The sequence below is a fragment of the Chiloscyllium plagiosum genome, unplaced genomic scaffold (assembly GCF_037043375.1).
Source record: "Chiloscyllium plagiosum isolate Xiang-an unplaced genomic scaffold, Cpla_swu_hap1 HiC_scaffold_18, whole genome shotgun sequence".
Taxonomy (NCBI): domain Eukaryota; kingdom Metazoa; phylum Chordata; class Chondrichthyes; order Orectolobiformes; family Hemiscylliidae; genus Chiloscyllium; species Chiloscyllium plagiosum.
The window spans coordinates 49,808,874-49,824,960 of record NW_028270156.1 but is presented as its reverse complement, the minus strand read 5'-3'; the positions used below and the strand labels follow the sequence as shown (position 1 = coordinate 49,824,960).

Genomic DNA, 16,087 nt, shown 5'->3' with positions numbered 1-16,087 from the left:
ATGAAATGCAGAGAAAACATGCTCTTTTGCTAACTGCAATGACTAGTTCTTTGTCTCCTTAACTGTCAGGTAGATTTACTTTAAGATCCTGGGATTAAAAGGTTCAGAGGACCAGGGCATGCACCAAAACAACAAGAAAGATTCAATTTACAAGGTAAAACAAAAGACATGGCTTCTGGGAGCAATGCTCCCCCTCCTTCACAGTTAAGGATCTGGGCATCAGGTGTCAGGTGCTTTTGGTACTGCTGTACAAATCTAGACCATATCCAAATCCAGAGGAGGATTTCCTGATCCAACTTCCACTTTATCTGGAAACAAGAAATGGCCCATATCTACAGAAAGAAGATGAGCAAATTTCAAAGTGTGGAGGTGGAGAGAGGGAGAAAGACATGTGTAAATCACCCCACCTTGATGATCCACTGTGTGTGTGGCTACATCAAGCTCTGAGTAACCCCTCAATACGCAGTCATAGTGTAGCAGGGTTCCAGCCACATTGCCATGCAATGTTTCTTTCAGTTTGACCATGCCATGCCACTCTCTCGGAACAATTTATGCATGAAATAAAATATCTTTTATCCATCCGCCTTGAAGGAAAAGGTGATGACATATCTGGTCATACGGATTCCTGAGCAGAATGTCAAGTCATTTCAAGGAATGCCGCAATACTAGAAAGTTCAAACAAGTATCGAGATGCAGGTGGAGTGGGTTGAGATGGGCCCTCCCATCAAATCCTTCATCATGCCCAGAGTTACAGTCTGACTGAATTCTGCACTTGGGGGAGGGGGGAGGAGGGGGAACTGCAGTGGGGAAGAGACCACCATCTTCTGCACAGTTCCTTTGCAAAGCAGACCTGGAAAAAGAGATGCAGGTTTGTTTTTCGACTAGGTTAACCCTGAACACATCTGTACTGCAGGTCTTGGTACTGGATTAAACTGTTCACAGAGATGCACATCAGAGGAAATATTAATTGTTGAAGAACCATCAATTCACTAAAAGACACTATCTGATTAAAACATGTTGGTCTTTAATACAAACAGTACCTGAGCATTGTACACAAGCTCATTCAATGGTCCAGGAACGTAGTATAATGAGAATACATATGAAAAGGAGATAATAATATCTATCATGATATGTTATGATAATAGTAAATGTGGATTAACAACTTCCATTGTCTGATTTTAAAATCCAAGACCTCCAAAAGCGATTTGTATGGAGAACAGTCATGAATATTGGGATCTCCTGACCACAGGTTAAGGATAGTCCTGGGAGGTGGCTGGATCATTGATTTACAGAACAGTGTGATACAACAGCGTGGGTTCAATTCCCATCATCGGTTTGAGGTTACCATGAAGAACTCTCCTTCTCAACCTCTTCCCTCACCCAAGGTCTGGTGACCCTCATATTAAATCACCACCAGTTGCTTTTCTCTAATGAGGGAGCAGACCCTATGGTCCGGTAAGACTACGGCAACACAACAACTGAACACTGAAATTATAACTTCATCCAAAGAGAGTGAACAACTATGTTAGCCATCACAAAGTTTACATCATCTGTTTAATTCATACTTGCATAATAAGTTCACATAGAGGAGATGAAAAGTTGCCTGTGGAGTATTCAGCTTGAAAAGACAACAAATTTAGACTTACCAATGCACAAACAAATCATATTTCAGTAGCTTGCTTGGCAGAACAGAGAAAAGGAAAAAAAGGATTTAAAAAAAAGCTGAAAGGAAAGGACTGCTCTCTCTCCCTCCCAGTTTCTTTCAACCTTCCAAAGTCAGTGCAAGTGTGAGAGCAATTTGGTGAATGGATGCTTTCCCAACATCTTCAAAACTGTACAAATTTAATTCGGATTGAATGCCTGCAATTCAAGGACTCTTAAGAATTTTAAACCATATTTGTTTTATCTTCCGGTATGTACTGAACTCTTTCTCCCTCACTGTCTTAAAAATGATTACCTGCATTTAGAATTATAGAATGCCCACAGCATGAAAGCAGGCCATTCAGCCCATCAAGCCCACAATGACCTTCTGAAGAGCATCCCATCCAGACCCACCCTATCCTATCCCTGTGACCCCACTAGCCTGCAAATCCCAGGACACTATGGGCAATTTAGCATGGCCAATTCACCTAATCTGCATATATTTACACTGTGGGAGGAAACCGGAGCACCAGTGGAAACCAACGCAGACACGGGACAAATGTACTAACTCCACACAGACAGTTGCCAGAGGGTGAATTTGAACCAGAGTCCCTGGCGCTGTGAGGCAGCAGGTCTAACCACTGAGCCACGTAATGTCTCCTGAGGAGATATCTTTCCAAAGGTGACAGGTTAATAGTCACATCAGAATTGTATCTCAAAGTATATTCTTAAATTATAGCACATTTTACTTTATTGCTTGTAGAGATCTCTGGCTTTTGTTACCAAACTCTGATTGATAGAAGGTTATATTTGTGCCTGATGTGACTCAGTAATTTGGAACACATTTATTTTACCGGATGATGTAAAGGAATTTTAATGCTGCTCTACAAAAGTGGAGTACATCACATCCACAATCACAAAAATGTTCAAATTACAAGTAATGTTTTGTATTCTCAAAGCTCACCCAGCAACTGGACTGGAATTAATAATGGTAGTGTTACTGTTTTTGTTGTTTTGTCAGGGACATGATGTTGCACTTTATTACTCTTTTGAGAGTTGGTAGGTAATGAATTTCTCTTTCTTTCACTCTAACCTTTGCAATTTGTTCCTTCATTTTCTACCAGACTATGTTTTAATTGACGTATTCTTATAAAGAATTGTTGAACTGATGGTGATGAATTTAAAAAAAAGGACTGCAAATTCATTTTCTCCCCCTCACAATTTATTTATTCTCATCAGGTTATGGTTCACTGGGTATGCTTTGACATCTTAGTTTTATAACTACATCACTTTTCATTATAGCATAATTGCCTCTTCATCAGGCAACTTCACTTGGAGTTGCAGGCAAGGAGTCACTGGATAGTATCTTCGAGGAGAAAGTGAGGACTGCAGATGCTGGAGATCAAAGCTGAAAATGTGCCCGAAACGTTGATTCTCCTGTTCCTTGGATGCTGCCTGACCTGCTGCGCTTTTCCAGCAACACATTTTCAGTCACTGGATAGTAGTCGAGCTTTCCATTACGAGCTCATGGCACTGAGACCAATTGCAATAGGAGATTAGTTAATTCAGTATACACGCGGGATTAGATTTGAAAACCTCATGGCTTGAAATGCTCAGTGCCATTCTGGTCAGCAAAAGTAAATGTTTAAATTGGTTTACCTGGATCTCAACATCTTTATGCTGAGATAGCATTGCATATGAGCTGCCAATGTCTTATCAGTATATGTTTCTCTAGGGCTGAGTAGTTTAGTGTGGGTGAGGATAGCCACCTTCTGGCCTAATTAGAGTAGAGTAGAGTAGTCTGTTATAATAAAACAAGATGTATAATTTATAGCTTCTCTACAACTACTTATGGGGTACAAGGTCATGTATACATTACTAGAGTGTTAGGATGTTTTGATCTTTGGGTCTGACTCCTTCAATATCCCTACTTTCCCCATCAGTCCTCGTGACTTCATCACAATGGGTGGTCCTTGCAACATTCCAAGTGTATTAACTCTTTCAGAGTCATGTACAACAATCCCTCTCCAAGCTTTTTTCCATTACTGTAATGCATTTAATTATATTTAGCACTAGCCCATCTCATCCATAGAAGTCTTTGACTTTACAGACTCAGACAGAAGCTGGAGGTTTTGTCATTCCCTCCCCAGCCAAAGTGTGCTTTCCTCAGGCTTGGACTAACGGTAGTTTGTTGGGTAATTGACATGAACTGCCTTCCTTCCACCGTGGTCTTTAGTTTTTTCTGAATGGGAAGACTCAAAACTGTTGGATTTCTTTCAAGGGTGTCATCCCAGCTCAAGCAGGCAATCTTTTCTTCACAGCATCCTGAAGCTTTGGCTATTGTTGGTTTTAGTGGTGGCTTGAACAATGTTGTATGTGTCACATATCTGTCAACAAGTCTTCGTTCTCAATCTACCTGTAGGTGTGTAGATATTTTACTGCAACCTATTGATCAGACTTTCATTTGCCCTCAGTCATTAACTATTTATAAAAATCAACCTTTTGAATTTCCTTTGTTGTGTTGCTTGAAGATTCATTCCTGTGGGAGGTCTCTATTGTTGTAGGGGAATTCTCCCCTGGGAGATAAAGGATGGCAGATATTTTGCTGCAACCAGTCTCTTCCACTTTAGCTCTGCCTTTAATATCAGTCTTGAATCTGTCATCACTAGTTGTTCACTAAGCTACGTTGTAATCTGACTCAATTCAATTGCAAATCTTTAATTATCTCAAGTGGAGTACAGTATTTATTGGCTGCCTCTTTGCCCATGCTTCCTCACAAGTGTTTCTGACTCTTGGAGTCTGAATTCTTCTAGTGTTGATAGCTGTTGAAAACATTTCTGCTAAGCAAGTAACAGCTCACAAATCTTGTTGATGGTATAAGACAAATTTTTATTCCAACATAATTGAAAAAAATTCCAAAGGGTTAGTTATTTTATCATAAGTTTACAAAATCTCTAAAATCTCCAACTGGTTATTTTTGAAGTTTTGCAATTTAACATCTTCCATCACCTTGTCTCCCCAATGTCAGAGGTCACACACCTTTGGCATTAAGTGCTTCAGTGCCCAGATCATGTCATTACACTTCTGTCAGCTGAAAACACTTTTCCTACCCCCACCCCACCCCACCCCAGATCACTACCTGATAGTGTTGTGGCACTTTTTCCAGTTTGAGCTCACTGATATAGCTTGCAAAAACATTATGTCTAGGTCACCCATTTTCCCAAGGAAAACACTGGATTTGTCTTCTGCAGAGACCGTGTCACTTCATTTGCCTACGTGTGGATAGTTCTTTTGCTCTCCTATGGCTGTGTCTTCCTACAATATTTCCCAAAAGTGATCTATTGTTCAATAACAAACAAGTTTTGTTTTAATAAATGGGCACGGTTTGTAACTGATATTGGATTTGATTTTCAAAATGATTTATTTATTGCCACATGTGCCTAAATACAATGAAAAGCTTTGTTAACAAGCAGTACAGGCAGATCATAGTAAAAAAGCGAAAAATAAAACTTAGAGTCCTACAGGTTACATTGCACAAGGCTTGCGCTAGATTTGAAGTTAGACAGTCCATTCATCAGTCTAATAACAGATGGGGTGCAGCTGTTCTTGAACCTGCTGGTGCAGATGTTCAAGCTTCTGTATCTTCTGCCTGATGGAAGAGGTTGTAAGAAAGCATTACCGGGGTGCGATGGGTCTTTGATGACAGTGGCATATTTTCTGTAGCCATGGGTCGTGTAAATGTTAATAATCATTACTCCTCAGAACTTGACAATCTCCACCCCTCTTAACCTCAGCTTTGCTCCACAGCATTTGTGAAGACTGTATGCAAGATGTCTGCCATACCCACTGTGCATAGCATTGCTTATTAGACTTTCAGCTTGGTTTGAATAAAAAACCTACACACATCCCATGTATCCTTTGCGTGTCTGTACCTCAAGGATTAAAATGTATCCCGGCTATTTATTTGACTAGGTCTAGCTTTCCTCCTCCTCATTCATCCGTGTAACTTCCACACGTCTGCCTCATTTACCATGTGAATGAAATTTTTTTCTAGGGTTAGGAACCACTGGCAGTTTGTGGTTGGCAACTATCCACTACTCTACTCCTTAAAAAAAAAAAGGGGAAATAAATATATATTTTTTAAAATGGAAACAGCTCTTGGTGGAGCACTACTGTGCTTAAGAATTTGTCCAATTAAAAGTGGTAAGAGGATGCGCCTTGACGAGAGATATTTATCTTAAAGCAATATAGTTTATAAAATGATAGCTATATATTAGTCACATAGTTATTATGAGTCTGGAATGAAATGTCAGACTTCAATGGATCTGGAGTCAGACATTGGGCTTCTTGATTCTTCAGTCAAGGAACAGTATGACATCAGATTGGCCAGAATCTAATGAAGTCATTAAACCTTTCAAAATTATAGCCATATATAAAATCACAATAGGATCTTGTATGATTTCTGAATTAAAAACTTACCATGATCTCCAGTAGAGATCACTAAATAAATCATTTGTGGATTGTCCTGGGAGGCTGCTCTAAGCATTTTGTTTAGCTGAGATTGAATTGGCTTTCAATACCATTTTGAAATGTTCTATCTCACCAAGAAAAGTCATCTATGGTATTCATAGTTGTATACAAAAGCATATTCCCTTGTTAGTCATGTGGTTTGGTATCCAATTTAGAAATGATTCTATATGTCAAGAATTGTTTTCTTCAGGATGTCCAATTTTGTGTTCTAGCTGAAATCCAGCCGAAATATCTTGTTGACAAATATTATTTGATGCTATGGTTTCCTTACATGCTTATATATTTTATCCCCTTTAAAAAGATTTTTAATTTTGTAGTAATGCAGTTCTCCTGTGCTTTTCTGCTGTACAGAAACGTTTTCCCGCGAGCTGCAGCCAAAATGGGGGATTCCCATTTTGCACAGCTTTTGTGAAGAATCTCCTGCCTTTCACAACCTGAATGGAGACTCCAAAAATGTTTCCTGAATTAGACCATAATTGCTCATGCCTTTAATTTGTCCAACACTAAATAAATCAAATCTTTAACTACTGTTTGGGATGATTACAAATTTCTATATGGGTTTCCAAAGCCCAAGGATAGCCATTTTCTGGCCTAACTAGAATCATTTGTAGTAAACAAGACTGTAGTTGCAGCTTTGCAATTGGCTACAGGTCACAAGGATGTAGTAGACAGCTTAGGATGGCACAGTGGTTAGTACTGCTGCCTCACAGCACCAGGTCCCAGGTTGGTTTCCACCCTTGGGTGGAGCTTACACATTCTCCCCATGTCTGTGGGTTTTCTCCAAATGCTCTGGTTTCCTCTCAGTCCAAAGATGTACAAGTGAGGTGGATTGGCCATGCTGAATTGAGAGCATCTGAAGATGTACAGGCTATGTGCATTAGCCATGGGAAATGCAGCATTACAGGGATAGGGTAGTGGGGTGGGTCTGGGTGGGATATTTTGAGAGTTGGTATGGAATCAATGGACTGAATGGCTTGCTTTCACACTGTAGGGACTCTACAATTATTACAGGGACCGTTCGGAGAACTTGTCTTGTCCGACTCCTTCACAATCCTTATTTGCTCTCCCCACCAGTCCTCGTGACACCAGCATGGTGGGTGATGCTTATGACAAATCAATACGGTATTAAACCTTTCAGATCCATACACAATTAATTACTTTAACCTTTTGATACAATCCAATATCTTTAATACCTAGCTTAGTTTGAACAAACAAAGTTGAATAAGGAAGGTCTTGCAAAGTTAGGATCAACTTCATTTCAATATATTATGTCTTAATGCAGATTTATCAAAAAAAATCTCATTCTGCAGCTAGACTTTAAGGCTTGGCACATCAGAATATTACAGTTTCCTTAAATGGATAGAATTGAAAAGTGTTGTTTACTTCAGGCTTTCTTTGATAACTGTAGGGGAGCAAGTCTTTCATTGGATAGCAATTACCATTTTCTTTTCCATTCATTACCCCCGAGCCCTTTGTCCTATTATTCCCATGAAATCCATGTGTCAAGAGCTCTAAAAATAAAGAGTCAGATTAGCATTTATTCAATACTGTGAAATAGCAGGTGATGCCAACAAGCCAAATATCACACTTCGTTTACACCTCAAACTCTTTGGGGCTTTTCTATATTAAAAAGGTGTCACAAAATGAAATTTATTTGACTATATTAGTGATAATTAGGTATGAAAATAACTTTGTATTTTCCTCTCATGAAAGCCCGAAATAACAGAACACTTCATAATACCACAGTGCCTATTGGAAAACTATTTCATAATGGTGAAGGACATGATTGATGAAAATAGAATGGAATAGCAATTTATTGTCATGTGTATTTTTATAAAACAAATTTAAAACATTTTACAAAGTCACCATACCTCAGCATTAATGACTGATATCATAGATTAGAAAAAAAATAAGGCAGTTCATGATTTGAAATGATGAAGGAGCAGCGCTCTGAAAGCTGGGGTTTCCAATTAAACCTGTTGGACTACAACCTGGTGTTGTGAGATTTTTAACTTTGTACAACCCATTTCAATTCAAGGGAAGTCGATTAAGACGATGAATACTGGAATACTCAGAACCTGCATACCAGGAGAAGATCGTCAAACCTGGAGACTGCTGAGCTGAGACCACCCTGCCAGGCCTAGGCCATCACAATAGGAGACTGCTGCTCCAGGCTGGAATACAAGACCTCAATGAAAATGGGATGTTTCCCACTTCTGCCATCCACTGACACCCACGAGAGGAGGCAGAAGACCATACTGGTTATATGCAAGGTTAAGCTCATTCATTTGCCCAGATAATTTGACCCAATCACACAAGAGAGAGTCACCATTGGCATCTCAAATGTTAACTTGCGAATAAGTGTCAGTTTACTTAAATTGTTGCTTGCGGCTTGAAGATGTCAGGAGATCTGCTGTCATGGCTAATAGGGTGTCTTGTTTGATCCTCATACATTCACTGTAGATTTGTGACCACTGACATATTTCATCCAACTACATCCTGGACAATTGCTCAGTCTGCTGCCCCTCACTTTACCCTTTACAAATGAGCTCCTCTGGAAGCTTCCACTGTAAGAGTTATTTTTCTTGCAATTTCATGCAAGTCTTCATTTGTCTTACAGTCTGTATATACAGAGCACATTTTTAACAGGCATTTTTGCGTTTACATTTCTAAGGACTTTGTCATCCATATTGCAGCCGTGTTCCTCAGAGAACAAGTGAACCAACTCCCCTTTATTCACTCACACTCTTGGTTGTAACCAGGTTAACTTTAAAAAGATCCCTCCCTTCTCTCAGATCAAACAAATTGTTGTTTTAAAAAAGGACCCGATTAACTAGTCTTTGAGTTAGCAATGAGTTTATACAATCACTAAATGCAAAAAAGTAGAATCATGTAACACACATGTTGGGCCAAAATCAGATGAAGGAGGTGCCTTCAACAAACAGATTGCAGCAGTTCACCACCATATTGCGAACAGTCATTACAGATGGAAGGAAGTGCTAGCCCAGCCAGTGAAACCCGAACTCTATGAATGAATTAAACAATATCGTTTAGGGAAGCCAAAATAAAAAAAAAGGATCAGCCTCACTGATCAATCTGCAAAGAGTAGATAGTGGATTACTGGTAGTTGCATTGTAACTTGGCATTTGCAGTTTGTTGTAATCCTTTTGACAGTGGTGAACTAGTAACACTTAGCATCAGAGAATCTCTAACTGTAACACAGGAATGCCTAGTGAGTGCTTCAATGGTGGCCTTCACAGCACATGGCTCAAGCCCAGACTAGTACAAATGAATCTCAATTTGCACATTTTTCCCACTGTCATATCATGATCATAGTTGTACTTGTTTTTAACCCCAGTCTTCAAAGGCCAGGGTGAAGATGATAATCAGATCACTTCCTGTTACATTTCTTGCTGTTTCTCTGACACCCTACAGATACAATATGCCATGGAACTTAGACAGTACCGAAGTTTCATCTGCAGCCATTTTAATGAGAATGGCAGTCCTCTTTTTAAAATATTTTGGAATTCCAAGTTTTAAAATACCCTTAGTACTTTGGCTTGAGTTTTCTTGTTGTTTGCATGTTCTTCCTTTTCACAAAATTATTTCTGGCTTTCTTGATTCTTCTTCATTACATCTGCCTTTTTCTGTCAACATTTTGCCTAAATAGTCAAACTTATCTACTCTTCAACCTTCTCTCATACATTCCTTCCAATATACTTTTGTATGCCTGTCAATTTTGGTGTTCATAATCCATATTAAAAAACATTTTAGGTTTTACTTGATTTGTGCTATTTTTGTGGGCTTCTCCTGACTCTGCCAATAGCATATTATTGCCAGTATACTGACAATTTGTTACATTCTTGCCTCCAATATTATCCTGGAAGTATATCTAAATCTTTGAATATTTGTTGTACGTACAGATTGAATAATTTTGATGACTCTTAGTTTGTCACATTCTTCTCCTCACTTTGAACATAAGATTTTCCCTCTTGTAGCCTCTGTTTAGTCCAATATATATTTTGGATACATCTCACATCCTTATTGTCAAACATTACTTGAGCAACACATCAGTAACTTTTGGTGCTAAACAAACACTTTCAGTTTAAAAATCCATTTTTTTGCTTCTAGGTATTTATTGACAAATTGTTCTTGGGTTAAATATTCCCTCCCTTATTTCTATTCCAGATCTAAATTCATTTCACTATCTTTGCTTCAAATGTGTTATATTTGTTACAATTTTTATTTTTCATTAAGTTACAGACTTTTAATGACTGCATGCCATTGCTTTAGGTTCCTAGGTGACAATGAATAATGAATGTCTTTAGCCATTTGAATGCATTCTCTGGTATACATCTGATCACAAAATTTCTGTTATCACCTCAAATGCTACTTTTCCAAGAGCTTTTAGATGTTTGTTGTTATTCTTCATCTATGTCTGGAGCTTTGCCTGAACTCATCAATTTGAAAGCATTCTTTCCCTCTGATAACAATATGTGGGTCAACATTTGCTTCGACATCTTAAGGACTCCTTCAATTTGGATCCTTGTAAAACCCACTTATGTTTTGTTAATTGGTTGAATTACAATGTACTCTTCAGGTTCACAAACAGTTTCATTAGCATAAACTGTTTTGTTCCACAACTGGCCTTTTCTTTATTTTACAAGTCACATCTGGCATTATTAGAAGAACACCAAAGTTCCTCCTGTTATGTTGCATTCTACCTAGTCGAATACTGTGCCTCAGTTACAATCTCAGAAAAGTTCCCTCTGCACTAACATAACAGTTGTCTATTTTCCACACCAGTCATGTTTGTGACATGAGATTTAGTTTTAAAGCACAGTCAGTCTTTCACAAATTAATAGAAATATGTCCACCCTTCCTACGTGGAATAAGATTCAGAATAAAATGCAACTGTTCCTCTCAGTTGCAACTGAAGCTAAAATCCATCAACTCCACATAGTGGAGAGATCAAACTTTGAATGACGAAGTATCATCTGTGGTCCACTTATGCAGAGAACTAGAATGATAAAGAACCTTCTTACTCTGTGATGTACATTTTCTCAAGAATCATGTTGAATCATCAAATCCACAGAGAGAGAGTAGGCCACTTGGCCTGCGTCTATACCAACCCTCCAAAGAGCATCCCACCTAGACCTTCCCCCCCCGCACATCCCTGTAACCCTACATTTCCTGTGGCTAATCCACCTAGCCTGCACATCCCTGGACGCTATGAGCAATTTAGCATGGCCAATCTATATCGTTGGTCTGTGGGAGGAAACTGGAGCACCTAGAGGAAACCCACAGATACAGGGATAATGCATAAACTCCACATGGACAGTCACCAGAGGGTGGAATCAAACCTGGGTCCCTATTGTGGTGAAGCTGCAGTGCTAACCACTGAGCCATTGTCCCACCCACAGTTCTTGAGGTGACGTTCTATTAAACATAATGGATCAATGACATTACAAATCTACAGTTCAAAATATGCCAGCTAAAAATGACAGTCTTTGACACAAGCCAAATACTTGGAGAGAAAAGTAACTGTATTCACACTTAATTTCATCTCAATGCTTGATTAGATCCCACCCTGTTAATGACCAAAATTATCATTATCCTATATAAAAACCATCTACGCACCATTGATTAGATTTCATTCTTTCACTCCTATTCCCAGATGTCCATTTCTTGGCATATAAAGCATCTCTTCCTCAGAATTAGATTCTGGCTTGTAACTTGTTCCCAAAAATCACAGCCACATTTTACTGCCCAAACCTAGTTAGTTAATTAGGTTCCAATATGGAACACAATTCTAAGTATTCACAAAACCCAATTTTCAAAAACAAATACCATCTCATGCAGTACTCATGGAGGAGCAAGTCAGAAAAGTAAAAGTTAAATATCCTTCATTCAATATTCAGTTCTAGGTTTTAAAAAAACTAGGGCTGTAGCCAATAAGAACGGATTTTCTATTAAAAGAGATAGGAGAACACTTGTTTCACAGAGGGATGCTTTTACTTCAGTTCTGGTGATCCCATGTGATCATGATACATTTCAACAATTTACAAAATGAATAATGAAAATATGCAACCACACTGAAGACACTGGTGGCCTTCTACAATTGAGCACTTTGAAAACTGTTTAAAGTATAAGTGATGGAGATCAATTAGTCCCAGTAAAAGCCCTGCAGTTGAAAAGCTGAATTAAAATAACCATGGGCTCAAAGAGCCTTTGACTCGGCACTGTTCAGCTGCCAAGCAACAGGAAAAGTCAAAAGCCTTAAGAGTTAGATACAACCCTCTTTAAAAATACTGATCATTTCAAGCAGTTTTAATTCCATGTACGAATATAAAAACATAGACCACGTATCGGTTGATCACGTCAGATTCACTGATATTGGTAGCAATTCTGAATGCAATCTTAAGCACAAAGAAAATAAGTTTCTAGGCTTAGAAGTAAATTTTCTGATTTATGATTTGTCCTATGTTAAGTATATAGCTTATGCTCCATTCACAATTCTTTCAAGAACAGAAAGCAATGAATCCCTCCGGAGTATTTTTCACTTACCGCAAGAGGTTTTTCAAACCCTCTTTGCTGGATCCTCTCCTAAAGACTGCACTAGTCATGTCCTTCAGAGTAAATCATACAAACACAAAACAAAGGAAAAGGGTTCTCCCTAATTCTTGCTCAGAACTGGATGTATCTCCTCTTGTCCCAAACCTCTGCAGCTCTTTATATATATTCACTGAAAAATCCTCTTGGCGGGTGAAGTTTTCCTGTTTGATTTCTTGTGCAATCTGTAGTGTTAATCCTCCAGCTCTCCCTCTCTCTTTCTGTACAACCCCACAATCAGACAAGCTCAGTTTCTTCACTCCCTCATGCTGCATGTGTTTCTCATTCAGTACTGCTAACACAGATTGTATCATTCCCCTCCCTTCACCCAAATCCACACAGGCCATGTGACCTTCTTAAAGGAAAGGGAGAGAGAGGGAAAAAAAACTCCCAGGCGGTATACCACATTCCACCTAATATTGGAGACAAAGAAAACCAGCTCTAATTTCACTCCCTCAAAATTAACCTTGTGTTACTGTAACGATTGCTTACTTTTAAAGCTATCAGCTCTCAATCAAATCGGGGCGAGGCGAGAAGATAAGAATTTTCTTGTGCAATTTCTTATTATGCTCTCGTATGCATCTTTTGAAAAAGCAGTGGAAGCAAATTCAACTGTAACATTTGAAGGGGAAATGAATATATTCTCAGAAAGGAGATATTTGCAGGGCTATGGTGAAAGACTGCAGGGTGGTCTAATTGTATAGTTCTTTCAAATACCCAGCACAGACCAGGCCAAATGGTCTCATGCTGTGGTGCTCGCTTGTTTTGCATGATGTTCATTCGTCTTGGTTGCAATTTAAACTTACTTTGCTCCTGAAAAGAAACCAGGTACTATTTAGAGAGTGCATAGTTTGGCTTGCAGGAGACTGATATCAGTGCCCTGCTTTTGTAGGCCCAACACAGTTTCTCTTATTCTGATGGCAAAACCGTAGACCCACACTCTGCTGTTGGACTAAGGGCTCAGCTTTTGCCAATAAAAACATGGGGAGCTGGAAGATTGACGTCAGTCGCACATGATTCAACAACAGAAGCACTAAAGCCCCTGCAGAGACTTAAGTATTTAAATGGGACTGTGATTTTTTTGTTCTTTTTAAATAATAAATCTGACTTTTAACAATCTGGTGAAGTTGGCAGCTCTACCTGCCTCGAAGTTATGAGGAGAGACTCTTGCGACACCTCAGCTCTGTCAGATAAACTATTTCCAGCTTTCCTTCCTTTGGAAAAGTAACACACAATGTTTTCTCCTCTAAAAGCTGCACACGTGCTAAAGTGCCGTAACCTTTCCTAGTAGTCCAACAACACTGGATAATATAGTTACAGTGGCAGGTTGACAGTTATTCAAACTGAAAGATAAAGATAATTCTTTGTTGTTGACATGTAGGATTACCCCTTAGCAAACAAGAGCTGGGGGTGGGGAGGGTGCAGATTTACAATGTATAATGAGGTTTTCCAGATCAATGACACCTTCCCAACCTGGATGCCATATACAACTGATGGGGCCTCCTGCAACTCTACTCTTTGCCCTGATGCCTGCAGTCAGGATAGCAAGGGTTCATTAGATATAGGCTACACTGGATGGGGGAGGTGTGTTTGTGAAGTCCAGCAAAGATTACAATGCAGCGTCACCAATCAACCAGACTAGCGCCTGTCTCTCCAATCGGTGACTTCAGTAAGAATGTTAGATTTATCAGCCTGCAGAATCACTGACTCAGACATGGTATAATCTGGAGTCATGTTTCTCTCCTTTTCTGCAGGCTAACCCTGTTTTTATAAATTCTTTTTTAAAAAAGCAGTATTTATTATTTTTAAATTACACCACTAGGACAAGTGAGACAGAGCAGGGAAATCTTTAAATTCCTTTGAAAAACAGGAATATTGATCCTTGTCCCATTATGTAAATATGGTTGAATCAACACAAATTTCCCCGGAAGATTTTCACCTTTTATCTTGTATTATTTCTCCACTGGTTTCCTGGTTCAATGCAGGCTGGTTCAGACAAATGATTTTGTTTTATTCATTGAGGGGCATTGCTGGTTAGGTCAACATTTCTAGCCCATCCCTAGTTGCCCAGAGGGAAGTTAGATTAGATTAGATTACTTACAGTGTGGAAACAGGCCCTTCGGCCCAACAAGTCCACACCGACCCGCCGAAGCGCAACCCACCCATACCCTTACATTTACCCCTTTAACCTAACACTACGGGCAATTTAGCATGGCCAATTCACCTGACCTGCACATCTTTGGACTGTGGGAGGAAACCGGAGCACCCGGAGGAAACCCACGCAGACACGGGGAGAATGTGCAAACTCCACACAGTCAGTCGCCTGAGTCGGGAATTGAACCCGGGTCTCTGGCGCTGTGAGGCAGCAGTGCTAACCACTGTGCCACCGTGCCGCCGGATCTGCAGTCACATATAGGCCAGACCACGTAAGGATGGCAGTTTCCTTAACTAAAGGACATTTATAAACTCAATTGTTCCCTAAAGGACATTATTAGGAAAATGAGTTTCCCAATAGAAATTTTCCTCAATATAAATATTTAAAATAAGATAGGATTGATATATAGAGGTGAATTGCAAACAATGTCGAAACCATCCCATCCACATTTAGTGTGTATTTCAGACTCAGTGGCAAAGTTAAAAATCACACAACACCGGGTTATAGTCCAACAGGTTTATTTGGAAACACTAGCTTTCGGACCACTGCGCTTTGAAGGAACAGCGCTCCGAAAGCTAGTGCTTCCAAATAAACCTGTTGGACTATAACCTGGTGGTGTTGATTTTTAACTTTATACACCTTCCAAATCATGATAATGACATGGGAGACTTGCTGCAGCCATTAAATAGGTAATGGAATTAAAGGCCCCCCATGGCTAGATTTTTAGGTGCTGTTGGAGGTAAACATAGATAGGTGTGCCCATAAAGTGACACCCACCAGAGGCTTTTCAGTTTATCAGTACCATGCACACCTCAGTTCATCTTGCCGTTAGTTGGATGGACAAAGGAAAGAGAAAAGGCCCTGTCGGTAGGGTTGAGACATTTCAGGTCTTTGAAGGCCAATTGTCTGATTGTCAGCAGCGAGCTGCAATTTTCCAGTTGGTCTCAGTCTCCAAGGAGACTAGGCCCATTGCCGCGAGGGGGTTTTCAGTTGAGGGGTGGGGTGGAGGTGGTTGGTCTAGTTAATGCAGTTCTAGTCAACGCACTTTAGGAAGAATATGAATGCATTGGAGGAGGTGCAGAGGAGATTCACCAAGATGCTGCCTGGGATAGAGCAGTTTAGCTGTGAAGAGAGGCTGGATAAACTCAG

General features: G+C 39.6%; 1 protein-coding gene across 6 annotated transcripts in view; it reads right to left on the bottom strand.

Moving 5' to 3' along the window:
* Positions 1–16,087, bottom strand: part of lsp1a (lymphocyte specific protein 1 a) — a 335,791-nt gene that overhangs the window by 178,411 nt on the left and 141,293 nt on the right. For 2 of the 6 annotated variants that reach the window (XM_087996600.1, XM_043705979.2), the window contains exon 1: positions 12,739–13,056. The exons of the other annotated variants lie outside the window; for them this stretch is intronic. Coding sequence is in view for 1 of the 2 variants with exons in the window: in XM_043705979.2 (XP_043561914.2) it covers positions 12,739–12,797 (59 nt within the window). In the remaining variant the exon portion in view is untranslated. Of the gene's footprint in view, positions 1–12,738; positions 13,057–16,087 lie in introns of those variants that run through there. 6 annotated transcript variants of the gene reach the window in all.